At 53.2% G+C, this 22,149-nt stretch overlaps 1 protein-coding gene across 1 annotated transcript; it reads right to left on the bottom strand.

Moving 5' to 3' along the window:
• Nucleotides 1-1,466: 1,466 nt before the first annotated feature.
• On the bottom strand, nucleotides 1,467-21,742 carry ST6GALNAC2 (ST6 N-acetylgalactosaminide alpha-2,6-sialyltransferase 2). Its single transcript, XM_030827569.1, is given in 10 exon segments — nucleotides 1,467-3,314; nucleotides 4,470-4,569; nucleotides 5,756-5,780; nucleotides 5,783-5,838; nucleotides 7,642-7,745; nucleotides 9,697-9,835; nucleotides 10,255-10,423; nucleotides 11,730-11,904; nucleotides 15,819-15,879; nucleotides 21,594-21,742. Coding segments are annotated over 10 exon segments (1,122 nt in total). The 5' UTR covers nucleotides 21,719-21,742; the 3' UTR covers nucleotides 1,467-3,146.
• Between the last annotated feature and the right edge of the window lie 407 nt (nucleotides 21,743-22,149).

Genomic DNA, 22,149 nt, shown 5'->3' on the forward strand with positions numbered 1-22,149 from the left:
CAAGCTCCGCCTCTCGGGTTCACGCCATTCTTCTTCCTCAGCCTCTCCGAGTAGCTGGGACTACAGGCGCCTGCCACCACGCCCGGCTAATTTTTTGTATTTTTTTAGTAGAGACGGGGTTTCACCATGGTCTCGATCTCCTGACCTCGTGATCCGCCCGCCTCGGCCTCCCAAAGTGCTGGGATTACAAGCGTGAGCCACCGCGCCTGGGCCCTAATTGTTCTTCTAAAGTGATCGCCATGCGTTCTTCGGGCTTCACCTTTAAAGGAATGAAGCGACTGAGATTATTCTGGAAAACCTTTTGGCAGTTAGTGAAATTAGAGTACAACTAAGAACATTTTCAGACCTCCACTGTGGATGTTCTGGGTATAATCTCACAAATCGCTGGGATTGCAAGGATTGTAAACTGAAATGAACATGATTATACTCTGCTGGAAGCGCCTAAGAGGAAACTGATGCCATGAGTTTCAGAGAGTAATGCTTAACCCCAGTTACACAGGATGCCGTCTTGTGTTTTCTCTTTTTTAGTTACCCACTACATTGATTTTGTGATCTGCTAATGGGTTGCCACCCACAACCATTGCTTTAGCACTTTTACTTCAAATCAATGAAGGATTGATAAAAGTTCTCCTGGTGTCTCCGCAGAGTGGCTTCCAGGAACAGAGGTTTGCATCGAATATCAGTGATTTCCTTTTTTGTTTCAAATAGTGGTCAGAAAACACCCAGCGTTGACTCACCAAGGCAATCAGCTTCCTCCGCCCCCCCCCCCTTTTTTTTTTTTTACATTTTATGTTTTTGCTTTATTTTATTTTATTTTGTTTATTTTTTGAGACGGAGTTCCACTCTGTCGCCAGGCTGGAGTGAAGTGGTACAATCTTGGCTTACTGCAACCTCTGCCTCCCGGGTTCAAGCAATTCTCCTGGCTCAGCCTCCCAAGTGCTGGGACTACAGGCGCGTACCTTCTTTAGTAGAGACTGGGTTTCACCATGTTGGCCAGGATGGTCTCTATCTCCTGACCTCGTGATCTGCCCGCCTCAGCCTCCCAAAGTGCTGGGATTACAGGTGTGAGCCATCATACCCAGCCTTTTTTTTTTTTTTTTTTTTTAATTTAAATTTTTTTCATTTTTTTGAGAGTTTTTTTTTTTTTTTTTTTTTTTTTTTTTTTTTTTTTTTTTTTTGAGACAGCCTTGCTCTGTCACCCAGGCTGGGAGTGCAGTGGCATGATCTCTGCAACCTCTACCTCCCAGGTTCAAGCAGTTCTTGTGCCTCAGCCTCCCAAGTAACTGGGACTACAGGTGCACGCCACCACACCTGGCTAATTTTTTATGTTTTAGTAGAGACAGGGTTTCAACCATGTTGCCCAGGTTGGTCTCAAACTCCTGAGCTCAGGCAATCCACCCACCTTGGCCTCCCAAAGTGCTAGGATTACAGGTGTGAGCCACCACACCCAGCTATTTTTTCTTTTGTTTTTTAATTTTAAAGTTGGGGGGGTCTCAATTTGTTACCCTGGCTGGTCTCGAACTCCTGGACTTAAGCGATCCTCTGGCTCCAAGCCCACTACCAGTCTCAGGTTTCTTTACTAAAAGATCACTTCCTTTTTTTCTCTTATCTGCTGCCATGTGAGACGTGGCTTTCACCTTCTGCCATGATTGTGAGGCCTTCCCAGCCATGTGGAGCTGTAAGTCCAATAAACCTCTTTTGTAAATTAAAAAAAAAAAAGATCACTATATAAGATACTAGGATGGATTGTGACTGTTGAGGGGTACTTAGATACCTTACATTTGACTACCTTCTTTCCAAACCAAGTATTCTATCCAAAGGAACATACTGCTATCATGGAGACCAAGGAGGGACTGTTTAAGGTTGCCAAGGTGAAGCGAGCTGAGAGGCTTTGTCCTCGTGCCAGCAACTCTGAAATCTCTCTTAATTCCTGCTGTCCAGGCAGCAGAACGCCATGGTTTCCCCAAGTAGGTAGCTGCTTTAGCAATTAAAGCCCAAATGTCTGTTCTGTTGATCAGAGGTCTCTAAATTTCTGAAGTGGTGTTTCGTTTCTGGTGACTGAGTTAATCCCCATCCCTCTTGTAAAGTGTGCTAATAGAAAGAATCCACCTTTCAAAGCTACAGAACCAGACATGCCCTAAATTGACCAACATGATTGATGTGCCTCGGGAAGTCTCTCGCCAGCTGTCCCTGTGAAGACTCCCCTCCCACCCCAGCTGCTGCCTTGCACACTGAAGCATCTCAGACTGTGCAAAGCCATGTAGTCATCAAGACAGTAAATCCCAGGGCTTGGTTAAGTGCTGTGTGATAACTTGTTTGGATGAGACTTATTTAAAACCACTTAAAATAAAATTGGGAAACTACCGTCAGCTAAGTTCAAATTTACTGAAGCCATGATATGAGGATGAAGGTTTATTACCTGGTAACATCATCCTGTTGGTGACAAGGTGGTGATACATCTCTAATGGGACTTCCCTCGGTGGCAGGCTGCCAAGCAACTAACCCCCATCAAGTGCCAGACCCCCTCAGTGTTCTGAGAGTGATCTCCATGCTAAACAGCCTGCGTTTTATATGATTTCTCTACCTAGCCAAAAAAAAAAAAGGTCCATCATGTACGCAGTTATCTAGTCTTAAGTTATATTCTGGCTTTTTTCTCCCACTTTATTATGGAGCAGAAGTAAGCCTATCACGTTCTTAGAAAGGCTCTTAAGAGGGGTCCTGGAGTCCTTGAATCACTTTAGCCTCTGGGGTAGGATGTGCCACCAGGAGGATTTGGGCTGGAGCGTGTGTGTTTGTCTTTGACCTGGAGCGTGTGTGTTTGTCTTTGACCTGGACTGCTGTTTGATCTTACTGAACACTCCACCGACATTTCCTGAAGTTGCTCAGTGCAAATCCAGCAAAGCAGTCCATTTTCCCTTGGCCAAGATTGATTGTTTTAGATACAGAAGAGTTTTCTTGGATGAGCCAGGGACAAGCTGGGGTGTCCTACATTGAACAGACTTCGATGATAATTGTGAATTCACCCCAGTGCCCTCTGTTGGCAAGAAGGGAAGGTGAAGATTGAAAAGTTAAGAAAAAAGCTTTTGGCTAGTTGAGAGGATCAGGGACGCAACTCTTGAAGAAACAAAGGGCTCAGTGCCTTGGGGTCAGCGCTGGTACAGCTGAAGGATGCCGGCCTTGTGCAGGTCCCTCCACAGGGCAGCTTCCAGGGACAGATCGTGGTTTGCATAGAATATCAATGGCTTCATTTTTCGTTCGAAATAGTGGTCGGAAAATTTCCAGTAGTTGCTTGTGATGAATCCATAGGCACTGACCTGGGCAAGGATAGTCACTGGATTAGTATTTATTGAGCGTCTAGTGTGTACAGACACTTGGGTGAAGTGCCATGAGTTTAGAAAGGTGTCCCCCTGCTGAGGTAAGGATAATGGTCTAAGGCTTATCCCCACTTAGCAAGTGGGGAGATGGATTCAGGGGTGACTCACTGTGTCCCCGCTTGGCGTAACTGGTGATTGCCAGAGCTGGGTTTGGAACTCGAGGGTGGAGGCAAAAGCCCATTACTACTCTCTCCCCATCCTAATTGGGGACTGCAGTCAAGACACTCCTGCATCAGAATAGGAAAAGGCCCAGTGTGGTGGCTCACGCCTGTAATCCCAACGCTGGGAAGCTGAGGTGGGAGGATCGCTTGAGCTTGGAAGTTTGAGACCAGCCTGGGCAATGTGGTGAGACCCTGTCTCTACAAAAAGTAAAAAAAAAAAAAAAAAAAAAAAAAGTGAGCTGGGCGTGGCAGTACATGCCTGTGATCCCAGCTACTTGGGAAGCTGAGGCGGGAGGATCATCACACCACTGCACTTAAGCCAGGGTGACAGAGTTGAGACCCCATCTCAAAAAAGAGGGAAAAGATGTAGGCCTGAGTCGTGGAGAGGCATTTGGCCTCCAGCTCTCCATACCAGCTTTAGTGTGGGTCATGGCCTCTCCTTGAAAGCTGCTGCTTGGCCCCTGCCTCCACAAGGTTCACATGGGTCACATCCCATCAGGAATGACTCTTATGGTGATTTCAAAGTAGTTGCGTGTGGGAGGCTAAACCTGCTGCCCCACCCCAGCTCTAGGATGTCCCCATAAAAGAATGTCCCTATTTGGCCCAGTATGTTGAGGAGATTGGCTTTCACAAGGACAGTTTGATGATTTGAGCCTTCAGTGCCATATTGAGTGGCTGCCTTGGAGAAGAGTGAAAGAAGGAAGCCTGGGGCAGATGTCAGGAGCCAAGGCAAGGCTGGCCCAGGACCTGTCCTTCAAAGGCCCCTGGGTTGTGGGCAAGGAAGTGAGCAGCACCAGCAGCACTCTTGGAGCTGGGGATTCCACGAACAGAGGCCCAGAGTCCCAGCTCCAAGGTAAGAGATATCAGGGGATCCTGTTGGGTTCTGTTCTCCTGTGTTCTGCCGGCATGGGCTTCCGGAAGAGAAGCTTCTTACCTGGTCACAGGTATGCAAAGCTGTTAGCAGCATGAGAGCCCCGGTACTAGGCATATATAGGTCTCCAAAATTTGTGTTAATCAACTTTGATTTCAAGAACCTGGAAGCAAAAAGACGTTTCAGCTCACTAGCTTGATGGCTTTATCATCACACTTCACAACTACACATTCAAATAGGTGGGAAAACTTCAAAAACTCAGGGCCTTCTACTCCAATCAGTTCTTTATTTGGTCCAAGTGGACTAAATACAAAGATCTTTGAGATCTTAGGTAAGGTTGGGGTGTCGGGGAGGGGGGGGAGGTGAGAAAGGAACCACAGGTGAAATCCTTCCCCCCTTCGGCAACAGCCTGTTTTCACCCCAAGCTACTAAGTAACCACACTGCCAAGGGCATAGGTGGCCTGTTTATTTAGCCTGAGACTGCAGTTTCTCTCTACCCCACATCTTGATTCAGTAGGAATCATGTGAGGGACAGGGAGCTCAGACCCTGTAACTGGACCCACACAGTCCAAGAGTGAAGCCAGGGTGTGACCACGGGCTCTGCCCTCAGGCCTGAGTTCACATCAAACTGCCAGGCCGATCACCTGACCTCTCAGAGCCTGTCTTCCTCTGTAGCACAGGACTAATTAGAGGGGCTTCATTTGCCTCCCCAGATCCACACACCCCTCTCCAACTGCTCCCTGCCCTGGGATTCGAGCCTCTGGTCCACAGCAGGGTTTCTCAGTCTCAGTACTATTGACACTTGGGGCCAGGTGCTTCTTGCGATGTTCAGCAGCATCCCTGGCCTCTACCCACTGATGGCACTTGCCCCCACCACCCTTGTGACAACCCCAAATGAGGACCATATGCACATCCACATTGAGAACCCCTGGCAGGAGGGAGGGGAGGGAGGGAAGGGGGTTGAGGCTGTTCCCTGGGTTCCTCCCCGCACCTTGTGTTGGCTGTGTTTGGGCCTGAAGGTTCTGATGTCCCACTGCTGCTGTGCACCTTTTCCCCCAACTCCCAGTCTGTGCCTTTGTGAACAGTCCCTAGTAAATAAACCTCCTTGAGTTAGATCCTGAGTTTCCTGTCCATTTCCTGGTGACTGACATGTATCCCACTCCCTCTATCAAGGTGCTAAATAAAACAGTAAATGAAGTGACAGTGCTTTGCACGCAGCACTCGGGACAGTGGAGCTCTGGTTATCGGTCAGTGCGTGGGGCTCGTGCGAGGGCGCTGCCTGGATGTGGGCTGGGTGTGTAAAAGGGGGAAGGAAGGGGACGCTGTTCTTAAGGTACACCACTCCATACCTTTCTGTCAGGTAGCTGATGAAGTCGGATGTAGCAGCTTGAATTTACTGGCAGAGGCTTCTGGTCCGAAATAGGTGTGCGGCCTAGGACCCATGATAGAAGTGGACAGAGCGCCCAGAGCCGTCGTATTGCAAGGAGGAGATGGAGGAGAGGGTCAGGGCGCCGGAGTAGCCGCGGTACCCTGAGCGGTAGGAGCGGGGCTGGGAGTAGTAGCGGGAGAAGGGGGTGTAGAAGGTGGCAGGCAGTACGGTGGGGACCACGTGCGGCTTCCCGCTCACCAGGACCTCCACGGGCGGGGTGTAGGAGAGAGAGGAGGGGGGCATGAACAGACCTGGGGGAGTTGGGAAGGGGCAGTGAAACTGGGGGTGGTGGGGGGGCGGGGGAAGGAGAGGTAAGTAGAGCGAGTCAGGAGGGGGTGGGGGCTTCCGGGCAGGGCAGGCAGAAGGACAGGCAAAGCATGGGTTTTGGGGAAGTGGTGCTGTGGGGGGCTGGAAAAAGGGGGGCTCCTTCAGAAAGCGGGGCACATAGGGGGTGATATAGGATGGGATGTTCTGAATTGGCCCGATATAGGAAGATGAGGTGGCAGGGCTGTAGAAGAAGGACTTGGGGGGCACAGCGGGGGTTAGGGAAGGGTTTCGAGAGATAGATTTGAAACCAGACTGGGAGGGAGATTTGGAGGTGGGTGGGGTGGGGGTTTGGGTAGCCCCGCGGGGCACGTGTTGGACCTGAGGACTGGGGTTCAGGGAGGAAGTCCGGGAAGAGGGCTGTGAGGCATTTGGGGTGGGAGGGTGGGAGGGGGGCCGGGAGGAAGACCCCCGAGTGGGGGAGGGGGGAGGGGCTGAGCCTCCGGCGCTCTCGCGAGGCTGCTGGCCCGGTGGGGTGACAATGTTGTTGGAACGGGACTGGGAGGGAGACTGGGTAGGGGACGGATTAGGGGTGTGGGAAGGGGAGCTCATTGGTGTTGGGGAGGCTTAGGTCCACCCGATGTCTCTGAGGCAGACCCCAAGGGCCCAAGCCCAGCGTGTCACAAAGCCCAGCTCAGACCAGCAGTGGAAGCAATTGTTGGGTAATCACCGGGGGCGGGGGTGGGGGGTGGGGAAGGCCTGGCTTTAGAGCCCTTAACCCATAAGGACCACCTGTAAAGCCACTCTGTGGGGGGTGGGAAAGATGTCCTCAGCGAGACCCCCGAGATAGGAGGGCTGGTTGTCTGGGCCACAGCAGTGGCATCGATTTTTAGGGACCTGATCTCAGGGACAAGAAATTGTCTCAGAACCCCCGGGAGGAGGTTCAGATGAGGGTCAGGTCGTGGCTCAAGAGTGCTGGACCCAGGCCTGTTGTGCAGGAAGGTGGGAAGGAAGACAAAAGGGCCCATTGTTTCCGCCTCTCAGGATGCTGGGCCTCGAGTCTGCTCTCCCGTTTCATGGGCATGACCCTGGGAAGGATGCCTAGCAGGAGGAGTGGCCCAGACTGGCCCCAACTCTCGTTTCCAGCACAGTGTGCTCAATGGGACAGCAGACCTGGCCCAGTCTGTGACCTGGAGCCGCTGGCGGCTGGGCTCGGCAGGGAGAGCACAGCCCGAAGCCGGGGAGCCAGACCTGCTCGCCTCATTCAGAAGAGCTGCCTCTCCCGCCCCCCAGCCCACTGCCCCCAGAGGGCTACTGGGAACCCGGAGGGTCACCTGGGCTTTCCAAGGGTAGAAAAAAATTAGAATTTCCCAGTGCTGAGTTATGTGAATCATTGGGGATGATTGAATTCTTAGGGCTTTTCTTGCTGCCCTTCACCCACCTCCTCTTACCCCATGATGGGCCCTGGCAGCAAAAAGGAGATGACCGTAGTGCCCCTTGCCCCTCCGCCATACCCCACACCACCACAGCCTGGCTGCTCACCTGTCCCCTTTATCTAGGCCCTCAGGCACAGGCACGCCCAGAATGGCCGATCTCAGCATCACATAGTCACGGATGTCTGAGGGGATGAAGATATACTGCAGGCCCTGTCAGAACAGAGACAATGAGCCCGGAGGGGAACCAGGCTATGCTTAGCTGCTCAGTGTGGACAGCCCTCCACCCAACCTTGCCCCCTGAGCCAACTGGAGAATTTCCCTTAAATACCTTTCATTCCCACCCAGAGGTGCTGTACTGGTTTCATTGTAGGTCCACAAATCCTCTAATGCTCCTTCAGGAGGTGGCACCCAATTGCCATCCCCTGGAGTATGGGCTGGGCTTAGCCACTCATGCACAGGATTTTTCTGATAAAGAGGAAAGTGATGGTGTGTGACTTAGAGACTAGGTCATAAAAGGTGCTGTGGCTTCCTTTACGTTCTGAGATCACTCACTCTGGATGAAGTTAGCTGCCATGTCGTAAGGACACTCAAATAGCCTACAGGGGCCCAAGTGGCAAGGGCCTGTGAGACGCCACCTTGATGTCAGCCCCAGTCAAGCTTTTGGGTCTCAGATGATGCAGCCCATGATCTGCACCTGAGCCAAAACCTCCCAGTAAGCTCCCCGCAAATTCCTGACCTATTGAAACCACAAGATAATCAATGTTTGTTGTTTAAAGCCACCAAGTTTTGAGGTCATTTGTTACACAGTAATAGATAACTCATACACGTACTGTGGCTACACTGAAACTAAGGCTGGGCGCGGTGGCTCACGCCTATAATCCCAACACTTTGGGTGGCCGAGGCAGACGGATCATTGGAGGTCAGGAGTTCAAGACCAGCCTGGCCAACATGGTGAAACCCCATCTCCACTAAAAATACAAAAATTAGCCGGGTGTGGTGGTGCGTGCCTGTAATCCCAGCTTCTTGAGAGGCTGAGGCAGGAGAATCGCTTGAACCCAGGAGGCATACGTTGCAGTGAGCTGAGATTGCACCATTGCACTCTAGCCTGGGTGACAGAGTGAGATTCTGTCTCAGAACAAAACAAAACAAAAGTCTAAAGCTGCTCTATTTTGTTCCACTTTGCAGAAGAGAGGTTCTAGTGTGAGGACTCAGTGTGGCATAGACGCTATAGTAGGACACTCCTTAAGCCTCTGGTCAGGGGAGGAAGCTTCTAGAAACCCAACTCAGCTTCCTCCAGCACCGCAGATCTCCTTTTCTTGGGATCCCCCTAACCCTGCATGTGGCACCCACAGCACCTGAGGAGGGAAGCTTTCAGTTACGGCCCTTGGGTGTGGGTGGAGGAACCTGGAGGCCGGCAGGTAGGGCCAGATGCTGGCTCCCATGCACTGGCTGCCACTTGGGGCACGTCCCTCAGTGTCTCTGACCCTCAGTTTCCTACACAGGGCTATTCTTCCAGGGGCCAGTGTGGGGAAATGGAAACAACCCCAGAGCTGGGGTCAGAGGGTCCTAGATCTAGATGGTTCCAGCTGGGTGACCTTGGACACGTTCCTGAACCTCTCAGCGTCTCTGCTTTGTCATCTGGAAATGGGTACACGGGTCCCACTCAGGGCTGCTGTGGTGACCGTGTGTGTGCCCTGTAACATGCTAGGAGGAGGAACTCCATAAATCCCCTTCCCTGGGAGTTGCTAGGACAGGCTGAGCTCCCCAAAGAATGCCAGCTCTCGAGGTGGGGGGTACTCTGGGTTCAAATCCTGACCCTACCGCTGACTCACTGAATGAAAGGCGCCAGGCTTTTATCCCCGCACCAGAAAAACCATGGGTTGCACGGTCTCTGTAAAGTGCCTGGCAAGTCACAAGCATTCGGTAAATGCTGGCCATTCATATCCCATGCTGCAGTGGAGTCCTGTGCTGCCTGAATCAGCAGGGAGTCCGGGACCAGATCCCGCCTCACCTTCAGTGGCTGTCTCGTGCATCCAGAGTCCTGGCACCCCCTCTGCATCCACTGGACCAGGGTGTGTGAGCCCTGTGGCCCCCACTGAGGGGACTCCAGGAACAATGGTGCCATTGTCAACCACAATGGCATGCCCGCCAGAGGCCTCACCTGTCCTTGAGGCACGGAGGTGAAGCCCAGGTTCCGGTAGGAGACGAGGGAGTTCTTCATTGTGTTCACAGTGAAACCATAGAAGGAAGTCTTGGTGCCCACATCGCGCTCGAAGCCTTTGATCACAGCTCCATTGAGTCTGGTCGGCACAGAGGCCCGTCAGTGTCTGTGGTTACACCAGGCCGTCTGTTCTGCTTCCATCTCCACGGCTCTGCCTGGCCTGTCCCCCTGCCTCTGTACGACCACTCCTTCTGCCCACGGCAGTACCGGTGCCCAGTTGTCAGCCAGACCCCCACTCCTCCAGACCTCAAGGGGTGATGCCCTGTGAGTGGGTAGAGCTGGCCCTGGCGGCTGCTTCCTCCTGGGTCCCCTGCATGGGCACCCATGCTCCGTCCTCAGGGCCTACTGCTTGTTTTTGCCTTGTCCGTGCCCGTGTGCCGGTCACAACTGCTGTTCCGCCCAGGCCACTGCTGCCATAGCCCACTGTCCCTAGGGGAGACACCCCCACCCTCCAGGCAACTCTCCCTCCCACCCCTCCCCAGCCCCTGCCCCTCATACCTGAACACATAGTCGTGAGCATCGATGTTGGGACCCTGGCGGGACCCATTCAGAATGCCCCCGTTGCCCACCACGGCACACCGGATACACTTTGGAGGGGGGTCCCTGGGCGGGGCAAACAGCTTGGCGCTCTCCGAGCCATTCAGAAGGCTCAGGGTGGAGGCGATGACTGTGGGTGCAGATGGGGAGCAGCCATGAGGAGGGCTGGCATCGGAGGCACCTGGGGCCTTCCCTAGGCTGGTTCTGGTGCCCCATCTCCCCTGAGGCCTGACCCTAGCCCCTCCCAAGAAGCACAGAGGGTGGGAGGGGAAGGAGATGTCTGTGGGGGGAGAACTGAAAAGCTGACAGTGGAAGAGGGGGCTTGGCGGCCTTCACTTGTCTTAATAACTTGAATAACTTATCTTCTTAAGACTAGTCCTAGAGAAGTGAGTTCAGGGCTTAAAAAAGACTGGGCTGGGGCTGGGCGCGGTGGCTCACGCTTATAATCCCAGCACTTTGGGAGGCCGAGGCGGGCGGATCACAAGGTCAGGAGATCGAGACTACGGTGAAACCCTGTCTCTACTAAAAATACAAAAAAAAAAAAAATTAGCCGGGCGTGGTGGCAGGCGCCTGTAGTCCCAGCTACTCGGAGAGGCTGAGGCAGGAGAATGGCGTGAACCCAAGAGGCGGAGCTTGCAGTGAGCCGAGATTGCGCCACTGCACTCCAGCCTGGACGACAGAGTGAGACTCCGTCTCAAAAAAAAAAAAAGAAAAGACTGGGCCGGGCACGGTGGCTCACACCTGTAATACCTGAGCTTTGGGAGGGTGAGGCGGGCGAATCACTTCAGGCCAGGAGTTGGAGACCAGCCTGGGCAACATGGTGAAACCATGTCTCTATTAAAAATACAAAAATTAACCAGGCGTGGTGGTGCATGCCTAATCCCAGCTACTTGGGAGGCTGAGGCACAAGAATCACTTGAACCTGGGAGGCAGAGGTTGCAGTGAGCTGAGATTGTGCCATTGCACTCCAGCCTGAGTGACAGAGTGAGACTCCATCTCAAAAATAAAAAAGACTGTATATTGCAAAAGAAAAGAATCAGAGGCCTATGGGGGTTTGGGTGCAGGTATAATGTAGAGGGGGCTCTGGGCCTGCAGTGTGGGGGTTCCTGCAGCAGCAACTGTGAGTGAGGTGGTTTGAGGCCCCACAGCCTCTGTCCTTGGCCACCATTGGACTCTGCAGTCTTTCTTGCCAGGGAGGCCCCAGGACAGTGAGGGCCACTGGCGGGGGCAGCCCCAGGAGTCTCACTGACCCCTGGGTGCTTGGACGGAGGAGGGAGGTGAGGCAGGAGTTGCATAGCTGGGGCTTCTGGGAGGAGAGGGGGACAGGGAGACCCTGCATCACCAGTGCTATGAGGGCAGGGAGGCCTGGCCTACCTCAGGGTCAAGAGCAGGAAGCTGAGGCAGAAGGCAGGTAAGAGACAGCGGGCGCGGGTTACCTTGGTGAGAGAGCCCCCGCCAGCCATACGGGGCTTTGTGTTGGCTCAGGTGGTCCCAGAGCTCTGGGGTGAAGAGGTCCCCCCACAGCAGCACTGGAATGGAGAGATTGAACAGGCCACGGAAGTGGGGGTGCCGCTGAATGGCCAGGTGAAGCAGCTGTTGGCAGGCCTGGCCCTGTGGGTGAGAAGGTGAGGGCTGAGCCCCGTTAGGTGGGAGCTGGGGTGGGTGGGACCCCGCAGACCCTGCAGGGGAGGTGGGAGTTGTGAGGGAAGGCCTGCCCTGTCCTCTCCAGATCGGGGCCATCTTTGCATTTTTGAACTGAGCTGGCAGCTAGGGGATCTGGGAACTTTCTGGATTTAGCCTGCCTTGCTCTTCCTCTCCCAGAGGCCACGTCCCCTTGGCCTGATGGCTCTGGCCTCATACTCCTTCACCTCACACTTGAGCAAACTCTGGAGCATTTTCTGATGTGTGGGTCTGACCTGCCTGCCCTTTGGTGGAGTAGTTTCAGCTTGGGCTGAGCTGAGGTCGCCACCCTGGATGCACACCCTAACCCTGCTGGTACTCGCTGTATGATTTGCGTGTGAACAGGCTGCCAGGAAGATCCGTGATGGTCTTTCTTTCCAGTGGTGGCTTTAGGGAGTGGAAGTGTCCCCCCAAAATTCAGTACCCAGAGCCTTGGAATGTGACCTTAGTTGGAACTAGGGTCTTTGGAGATGGAATTAGTTAAGAGGAGGTCATATAGGGTGAGGTCGGGCCCTAACTAGCATCCTTAGAAGGAGGCCAAGTGATGATGAAGCAGGGATGTGTGCGATGCACCACAAGCCACACAGGGATGTGTGGAGCCACCAGAGCTGGGGAAAGGCAGGGGAGGCTTTCTTCGAGCCTTCGGAGGGAGCGTGGCCCTGCCAGCACCCTGATTCTGGGCTTCTGGGCTCCAGAACTGTGATGATTCAATTTCTGTGGATCGAAGCCCCCCAGGCTGTGATCATTTATTCCAGCAGCCATGGGGAAGGAACACAGCACCTCTGTACTTGTGGGCCTTGAGGGAGGGTGAGGTCAGGAAACAGGCCCCAGCCTTGTCTGCCCGCGACCCCACAAGTTCAGAATTGCACACAGTCATGGCCTGGGTGGGCCTTCTGTTACTCCTGAATGGGGCTCTTTGGTAAGCCATTGGTTTGATCAAAAGACAAAGCAGGAAATAGCTGTACAGTAATTTCTGCTGTAATGCAACTTACGAGTGGCTAAATATCACCATGCTATGCAAAGCTATGCAATCATGACCATGGGGCCGCTGGGCCTGGGGCCTCACCCCTGTAATGCCAGCGCTTTGGGAGGTCAAGGCGGGAGGATAACTTGAGGCCAGGAGTTTCCAGATTAGCCTGGTCAACATAACAAGACCCCATGTCTGCAAAAAAAATGTTTTTTAATTAGCCAGGCATGGTGGCCCAGACCTATGGTCCCAGCTACTTGGGAAGCTAAGGTGGAAGGATTGCTTGAACTTGGGAGATTGAGGCTGCAGTGAGCTACTGAGACTGCACTCCAGCCTGGGCAACAGAGTGAGACCCCATCTCAAAAACAAAACAAAACAACCACAGCAAAACGAAAAACCACGGGCTTATGAGAAAATGGGATGAGTGACATAACACTGAAACTCTGTCAGGAATGCATAAAACCAAAGATACAAATCGAAGAAAGACAGAAGTACAGTTTTACTGATGTCCCATGGTTAAAGAATACTTGAGATTGATGTGGAAGTGGGTGTCGGAAGGGGGCAGTTTGTGTGATATTGTGAAATGGTGGAAAGAAGTTGTCTGAAATCAGAGGGAATTGTGCCACCAGGCTCACTAGGGCAGGTGGACCCATAACGCACTCGGTGAAGCTGATGGAGATTTCAGGTGCTCATGTGTGTACTTTTTGTGTATTCCTACGTGGCTCTGCTGAGTTGGGTGTGGTTTCTATGTTAACCTAGAGTTTTCACTGACAAAACCACCCAAAAGAAAATCCAGGCTGGGCACGGTGGCTCATGCCTATAATCCCAGCACTTTGGGAAGCAGAGGCTGGCGGATCACCTAAGTTCAGGGGTTTGAGACCAGCCTGAGCAACGTGGTGAAACCCTGTCTGTACTAAAAATACAAAATTAGCCTGGCGTGGTGGCACATGCCTGTAATTCCAGCTACTTGGGGGGCTGAGGCACAAGAATTGCTTGAACCTGGGAGGCAGAGGTTGCAGTGAGCCGAGATGGCGCCATTGCACTCCAGCCTGGGCAACAAGAGCGAAACTCCATCTCAAAAAAAAAAAAAAAAAAAATGCAAAATTTTTGTGATGCTCAAATTGTTTCCTAATATGTCAATCTTGTTGGAACAAATTAACAAATTCTTTTTTTTCTTTCTTTTTTTTTTTTTTTTTTTTTGAGACGGAGTTTCACTCTTATTGCCCAGGCTGGAGTACAATGGCATGATCTCAGCTCACTACAACCTCCACCTCCCAGGTTCAAGCGATTCTCCTGCCTTAGCCTCCCAAGTAGCTGGGATTACAGGTGCCTGCCACCACGCCTGGCTAATTTTTTGTATTTTTTGTAGAGACAGGGTTTCACCATGTTGACCAGGCTAGTCTCGAACTCCTGATCTCAGGTGATCCACCCACCTCGGCCTCCCAAAAGTGCTGGGATTACAGGCGTGAGCCACCGCACCTGGTCGTTTTTGCCTTCTTATGTGTGTCCAAAAGCCACCTCAAACCCTTTGTTTTAGACCAAGTGGGGACATATGTCAATTAGCATCGAACAGCTCAAGGCTCAAGGTGGAAAAGACTTTAGGAAGCTTGAAGATGACCTGGTCCAAGCACTCCTAAGGTGCTCAAGGCCTCTCTTCAGCCTGCCGGCCAAGTGTCCATTGGCCTCTGTATTTTTTTTTTTTTTTTTTTTTTTTTTGGTAGACGGAGTCTCGCTCTGTCACTCACGATGGAGTGCAGTGGCACGATCTCAGCTCACTGCAACCTCCGTCTCCCAGGTTCAAGCAATTCTGCCTCAGCCTCCCAAGTAGCTGGGATTACAGGAGCCTGCCACCCTGCCAGGCTAATTTTTTGTATTTTAGTAGAGATGGGGTTTCACTGTGTTGCCCAGGCTGGTCTTGAACTCCTGAACTCAGGCAATCCACCCGCCTCAGCCTCCCAAAGTGCTGGGATTACAGGTGTGAGCCACCATGTCCAGCGGCCTCTGTTCTTAAGACAGGGCCCCCATCACCTGCCCAGGGCTACTTGCTGTGTCTCTGAACAGCTTGGCTGTCACTAAGCTCTACCATGCAGTGAAATCTTTCTCCCGGAAGCCCCAGTCAACATGTCCCAGTTTAGTCTCTTGGGCATGGAAAACACCTCTTAAGCCTGTATTAATCCAGAACAACACAGTCATCATCCTGCTTAACGGCGGCACATGGAACCAGGGTGGGGTGGAGTGGGATGGGGTGGGGGAGGCTGTATCGTGCAATGGTTCTGAGCCAGGTTCTAGACAAGAGGCTCAAACCCCAGGAATACCTCTTACTATCTAAGCAGGGTACTTAACTTCTTGGTGCTTCATTTTGTTCATTTGTAAGGGCACATTCTAGGGTTGCTGCAAGGCTTCAGTGAGAGAACGCAGGTAAAGTCCCAAAATCAATGCTGTCTGTTACTTACGGTTATGAGGCAGGGCCCTGAAACTTCTCAAACATTATGGGCAAGCAAGGGCATCTTTCCAGAGCTTGGAGTTTGCTCCAGGGTGAGCAGTTTAAATGTGACTTTTATAGGAAGTAGATATTTTGAGGAGTAGAATATAAAATTCACAGGACTATTTAAGATACAATCTTAAGACTGAAGAACTGTTCAGCTAGCTACACCCCATGAGTACATATTTATTCATCCTTCCCTGCTGTTGGGCCACAAGAAACCGTATTGGTCAGGTCTGAGAGGCCTTGAAGGGACGGATGCTCAGCCGTAACTTAGGGCGTTCCAAAGAGCTTCTGCCCAGCAGTCTCATGAGAACGTTCTCATTTGCTCCTCTTCCCTCCTCCCCACTAATTTGAGGGTGCTCAAAACTGCCACAGAGCAGTAGCCCACTCTACCTTTCCTGTCCAAGAATTCGATGCCTTGGGTTGAAAGAATGCTTGAAATGATGTGATGTCCCTGGGGGAAAAAGCAGAAAAAAAGCAGGGGTCAGCAGCTCTGACCTACCCCTTGGAAGCTTTTGGACTGACCGACTCCCTTAGCTCTAGGGGTGGACAAAGTCTGTCTGTGCTCATCGTGGTGGCTCACACCTGTAATCCCAGTGCTTTGGGAGGCTGAAGTGGGAGGATCGCTTGGGACCAGGGGTTGGAGCGGGCAACATAGCAAGACCTCTTGTTTACAAAATTTAAAAAATTAGCTGGGCATGGTGGCAGGCACCTGTAGTCCCAGCTACTCAGGAGGCTGAGGCAAGAAGATTGTTTGAGACCAGGGGTCAAGGCTGCAGTGAACGTGATTGTGCCACTGTACTCCAGCCTAGATGACAGTGAGACCTTGTCTCAAAAAAAAAAAAAAAACTTAGCTGGGCGTGTTGGCACATGCCTGTAATCCCAGCTACTTGGGAAGCTGAAGGCAGGAGAATCGCTTGAAACCGGAAGGTGGAGGTTGCGGTGAGCCGAGATCACACCACTGCGCTCCAGCCTGGGTGAAAGAGCAAAACTCCTGGCCGGGCGGGATGGCTCATGCCTGTAATCCCAGCACTTTGGGAGGCCAAGGTGTGCAGATTGCAGTCAGGAGATCGAGACCATCCTAGCTAACATGGTGAAACCCCATCTCTACTAAAAATACAAAAATTAGCTGGGCATGGTGGCGGGCACCTGTAGTCTCAGCTGCTTGGGAGGCTGAGGCAGGAGAATGGTGTGAACCGAGGAGGCAGAGATTGCAGTGAGCAGAGATCGTGCCACTGCACTCCAGTCTGGGCGACAGAGCGAGACTCCTTCTCAAAAAAAAAAAAAAAAAAAGAGCGAAACTCCGTCTCAAAAAGAAAAAAGTGTTCTCTAAATATTAGCTAGTTTTACCTCCTAAAGCAGGAAGAGAAAGGATCTTGCTGTGTCAGCCTCTATTATTAGTGTCCCTTCTAGAGGGCAGTAACAGGATAGTGTTACTGTCCCCTCCCAATGCCCAATTCCCAGGCACTAGGTGGCCCCTGAATCAGGGCAGAAGGAAAACATGAAGGAAGGAACAGGGGTCCTTACCCTTTCAAAAGGGTGGCCAGGCTTCTCTCAGACCCCTCCCTTCACCCCAGCAGCCACAGGGAGCAGGTGGAGGGGACTCTGGGTTGGCAGCTTGCAAGAGAAACAAAGGTCTCTCGTTACCGGCTTCTAGGTGCTGAGGCGGCTGAGCCGCAAGGGAACCCAGGATCTGCCTCCCTTTGGTTTCCTATAAGACCCTGGAGGGACGGCCCAGAGAGAGCAGAGTTTATCCCTTCCCCTATCCCTCCCTTGCCCCCTTGGACTGTCCACCTGTCCGCCCACATAATCCCGTAGTTCCTGCTCATGAGCACAATATGACCCCCTCTGAGAAGGAACTAGGACGGTGGTGCTCAGCCTAGGTTGCCTATGAGAACCCCCAGGGAGGTTTGAAAAACCCCATCGCTCAGCCCGGACTCCTGAGATTCTGATCTGATTGTTCTGGGGTCGGGGGCGGGCATTGGTGAGTCCAGTCCCTACTCTCCCACCCCAACCAGGTGATTCTACTGTGCAGCCAGGCTGGAGAGCCTGACAGAGGAGCCGTGGAACAGGGCAGAGTTGAGACAGGTGGGGGGCAGGGGTACAGCTGCAAAGGAGGTGATGGGGACCCCCCAAGTTCAGTTTTGCTGCCCTGAACTCCCCACCCTCAGGGAGGCCTGGTGTGACTTCAGAGTATCCCTGGTGCTCAGCAACTTCTCCCAGCTCCGCTCCCACTAATCCTTCCAGCCCCTCCCTCTCAGGAATCCAAGTGCCTGGGGCACCTGGGAGGGCGTAGGAAGGGGGCCAGCCTGCACATGCCCTTCTGGGAGGTTTTACCAGCCTGAGGAGATACACGGACCATGTGCTGTGTTTTTCAGAAAGTTAATTTTACTCACAATTTTTTTTTTTTTAAGATGGAGTCTTGCTCTGTCACCAGGCTGGAGTAGTACAGTGGTGCCTCTCGGCTCACTGCAACCTCCACTTCCCGGGTTCAAGCGATTCTCCTGCCTCAGCTTCCCAAGTAGCTGGGACTACAGGCGCATGCCACCACGCCCAGCTAAGTTTTGTATTTTTAGTAGAGACGAGTTTCACCATGTTGGCCAGGATGGTCTTGATCTCTCTCTTGACCTTGTAATCCACCCACCTCGGCCTCCCAAAGTACTGGGATTACGAGCGTGAGCCACCGCGCCCAGCCTTTTTTTTTTTTGAGACAGGGTCTCACTTTGTCACTTAGGCTGGAGTGCAGTGGCAGGATCTTGGCTCACTGCAGCCTCGACCTCCTGGGCTCAAGCGATCCTCCCATCTCAGCCCCTCAAGTAGCTGTGGCTTACAGGCATGTGTCACCAGGCCTGGCTATTTTTTTTTCCGGTATTTTTAGTAGAAATGGGGTTTTGCCATGTTGCTCAGGCTGGTCTCAAACTCCTGGGCTCAGGCAGTCTACCTGCCTCAGCCTCCCAAAGTGCTAGGATTACAAGCACAAGCCACCGTGCCCAGCCTTCATATTCTTAATACTTAACCCTAAAATGTTCTCTTTTTAAAAACATAACATTGACAATGGATAGTAACTGGTAGCCCTGTGTTGATTCTTACTCTCCTATTAAACAACAACAACAACAACTTTTAATAGGAATGCCCAGGTGGGGACCCACTGATCCAGATTCTGCCATGAGGAAATGCCGAGACTGGGCTCCACACTAATCTGCACTAAAGAACCCTCTCCTTGGGCTCTGTAGACCCTGTCCCAGCTGCCCATCTTCCTGGACTGTCCCCTGTAGCCAGGCATGTCTGTTTGCAGTCCCTAGCTGGGGAAGCTCATGTGGCCTGCTGGCTCTGCCCAGAATGCCATCCACCTCCCACTCTCTCCCAGACTAAATATCCACCTCCCACAGCAAGGCTGAGTCCTGACCTGCCCCGCACTGGGGTTTAAGCTACAGTGCAGATACAGAGAAACAGCAGGAAACGGCCAGGTGCTTGAGTCATACTACATTTTGAAAAGAGGAAAGATCTTTTTTTAAAAAAAAGCATTGTTGCATTATAATAGAAGTATAGTAAACTTCATACTTAAAGTTGTATTAGATACCTTGAAATAATTTTGTGTTTTTTAAAAAATGTATTACTCGGGGCTGGGCGTGGTGGCTCATGCCTATAATCCCAGCACTTTGGGAGGCCGAGGCGGACGGATCACGAGGTCAGGAGATCGAGACCATCCTGGCTCACACGGTGAAAACCTGTCTCTACTAAAAAATAAAAAAAATCAGCTGGATGTGGTGGCAGGTGCCTGTAATCCCAGCTACTCAGGAGGCTGAGGTAGGAGAATGGCATGAACCCGGGAGGCAGAGCTTGCAGTGAGCCAAGATGGTGCCACTGCACTCCAGCCTGGGCGACAGAGGGAGACTCTGTCTCAAAAAAAAAAAAAGAAAAAGAAAATGTATTACTTGGGAGGCTGAGGTGGGAGAATCATTTTAGCTTAGGAGGTGGAGGTTTCAGTGAGCCAAGATAGACCCACTGTACTCCAGCCTGGGTGACAGAGTGAGACTGTCCCCAAAAGATTATTTTTATAAGAAAAGGAATTCATTTCTTATAGTTATGAAGGCTGAGAAGTCCAAGGTCGAGGAACCACATTTGGTGAAGGCCTTTTTTTTTTTTTCTGCTCCTTGTGGAGCAGGGCTACCCCATAGGCAGTGGTCCAGAGCAGCCAGAGGGCCTTGGTGTTGGTGGGGCAGGACGTCACATGCAGAGTGGGGCTGAGCTGCTAGATCAGGTCTCTTCCTTTTTGTAAAATTATTTTTGACTGGCACATATGTACAGGGTACAGTGTGAATTTTTTTTTTTTTTTTTTTTTGAGACGGAGTCTTGCTCTGTCGCCCAGGCTGGAGTGCAGTGGCGCGATCTTGGCTCACTGCAAGCTCCACCTCCCGGGTTCACACCATTCTCCTGCCTCAGCCTCCAGAGTAGCTGGGACTACAGGCGCCCGCCACCACGCCCGGCTAATTTTTTGTATTTTTTAGTAGAGACGGCGTTTCACCGTGTTAGCCAGGATGGTCTTGATCTCCTGACCTGGTGATCCACCTGCCTCGGCCTCCCAAAATGCTGAGATTACAGGCGTGAGCCAAAGCGCCCAGCCACAGTGTGATATTTCAATACGTGTATGTAATATGTAATAATCAAACCAGCTAATTAGCATATCCATCACCTCGAACTTCTTTTTTTTTTTTTGAGACAGGACCTTGCCATATTGCCCAGGCTGGAGTGCAGTGGCGCGATCACAGCGCACTGCAGCCTCGACCTCCCGGACTCAAGGGATCTTCTTGGTCAGCTCCCTGAATAGACAGAAGCACAGGCATGCACCACCATCCCCGGATAAGTTTTGTATTTTTGGTAAAGATGAGGTTTCGCCATGTTGCCCAGGCTTATATCAAACATGTATTATTTCTTTGCATTGAGATACTTTGTGTTTTAAGCATCTTTACATAAAAGTGACAAGGATTCCTTTTCTTTTGAGACAGGGTCTCGCTCTGTCGCCCAGGCTGGAATGCAGTAGTGCAATCACGGCTCACAGCCTCGAATTCCTGGCCTCAAGCAATCCTCCCACCTCCGCCTTCCAGAGTGCTGGGACTACAGGCGGTAAGTCACCGTGGGGGGGCAAGCACCCTTTGTTCTAAGAGTGCTGGACTCCTGATCACTGGCAAGCTGTTTCACATTCTTCTGCAACTTTTGGTGTATCCTTTGACTGCATCTGTGGAGACCAGATACTTATTTTGTTTTCATCCCATTAGGCCCCCAGCTAGGTTGGTAGGGGGTGCGCAGATGGAAAAGCGCCAGGAAGGGAAAGGCTGGGTCTGGAGGCCTCTCCCTGAGGCTGCCGGGCCCTTCCCTCCTCCCAAACCCAGACTTCGCACGGCTTGGTCCGCCTTTCTTAAGCTAAGCGAAATCGTTTTGCGGCTTCTTCAGTCACTGGAACCACCACCTGCTAGAGGCCGGCTCCCAGGTTCTCCTCGTGGGACACCCAGGAAAGTTCCCAGGGAGGAGGAGGGAGTGGAGCGCAGAAGGCGGCGCGGGGAGGAGAGCGCGGACGGAGCCAGGAGTTGCCCCTCGTTCCCTCGGGCGCCCGCCTCTTCGCGGATCGCGCCCGCACTGGGCTTATCCAGACACGGCGAGCGGAGGCCGGGGAGAAGGGAGCGGGCGCGGGGCGGACAGAGACCGCAGCGGGCGGGAAAGGCGACTGGCCGCGGCCCGACGGAGGGTCCCCGCGAAGTTGGAAACCGGAGACTTGGGCCCCTGCCCCAAAAGCAGAAGCTGGTTACCGAGGGAGAGTTCCCGACAAAAAAGGAAGTTTTTATCTGCTTCGGGGACCCAGCCAGATTTCGACAATAGAAAGTGTACTCATCAGGCCGGGGAGGACCTCACCAACAAGGGGGACCGGGGCAGGTCGCCAGTGCACAGGGGCGAGATCTTCCTTAGACCCCGGCAAAGGCCGCGGGGTCCGGGCAGCGCGAGGTTAAGGCTGGGAGAGGGTTCTGGCGACAAAGGGCCGCGGGCCCGAGTCCTCGCTGAGAGCTGCCCCAGAGGGGTCGACGCGGAGGTTGGGCTGAGGGCTGCGGGCCGCCGGGGAGCCCTGGGCTGGGCACCCTCCCCGCGCCCTCCCGCTCTGCGCACGGCAGCCCCTACCTGGCTCCGGCCGCTGGCCCCGGGTACCGCTGCACCGCCGAGAAGTACAGGGCAAAGAGGAGCCCCGAGCAGGCAGCCGTGAACAGGAGCAGCAGCCAGAAGAACGGCCCGCGCGGGAGCCCCATACAGCCCTGGCCCGTGAGCGCCCCGTCCGCTGACGTCCCAGGCAGAACGGAGAGGCCCGGGTGGGCCGGGTGGCACTTGCGGAGGCGGCCGTCCTGCCCTGCCCCGCCCTGCCCGCCCGGTGCCTGCGGCGCCTCCCCTCCCGGCAGCTCCCTCTCGGCACCGGCTGAGTGGCCAGAGGCTGCCGCACCCTCGGGAGCTGGGCGGCGGGTCCCCCGGGGCTGGAGTGTCGCCCCGGCGCCCGGAGCGCGCGCTCCTTTGGCCCTGCCCCCTGCCCGGGGGACTTCGGCAGCGGCCACTCCTGCCACTGCGCTCTCTCCAGAGCCCAGCCCCGGGAGGCCACCAGTCTCGGGTTGGGCAGGGCGCTTTCCTCGCGTGGTCCGGGGCTGGCTAGGCGCGGGTAGACGCTGCCACCTGCTGCGCTGGCTGCGCT

The sequence above is a fragment of the Nomascus leucogenys genome, chromosome 14, assembly GCF_006542625.1.
Source record: "Nomascus leucogenys isolate Asia chromosome 14, Asia_NLE_v1, whole genome shotgun sequence".
In the NCBI taxonomy this organism is placed as follows: Eukaryota; Metazoa; Chordata; class Mammalia; order Primates; family Hylobatidae; genus Nomascus; species Nomascus leucogenys.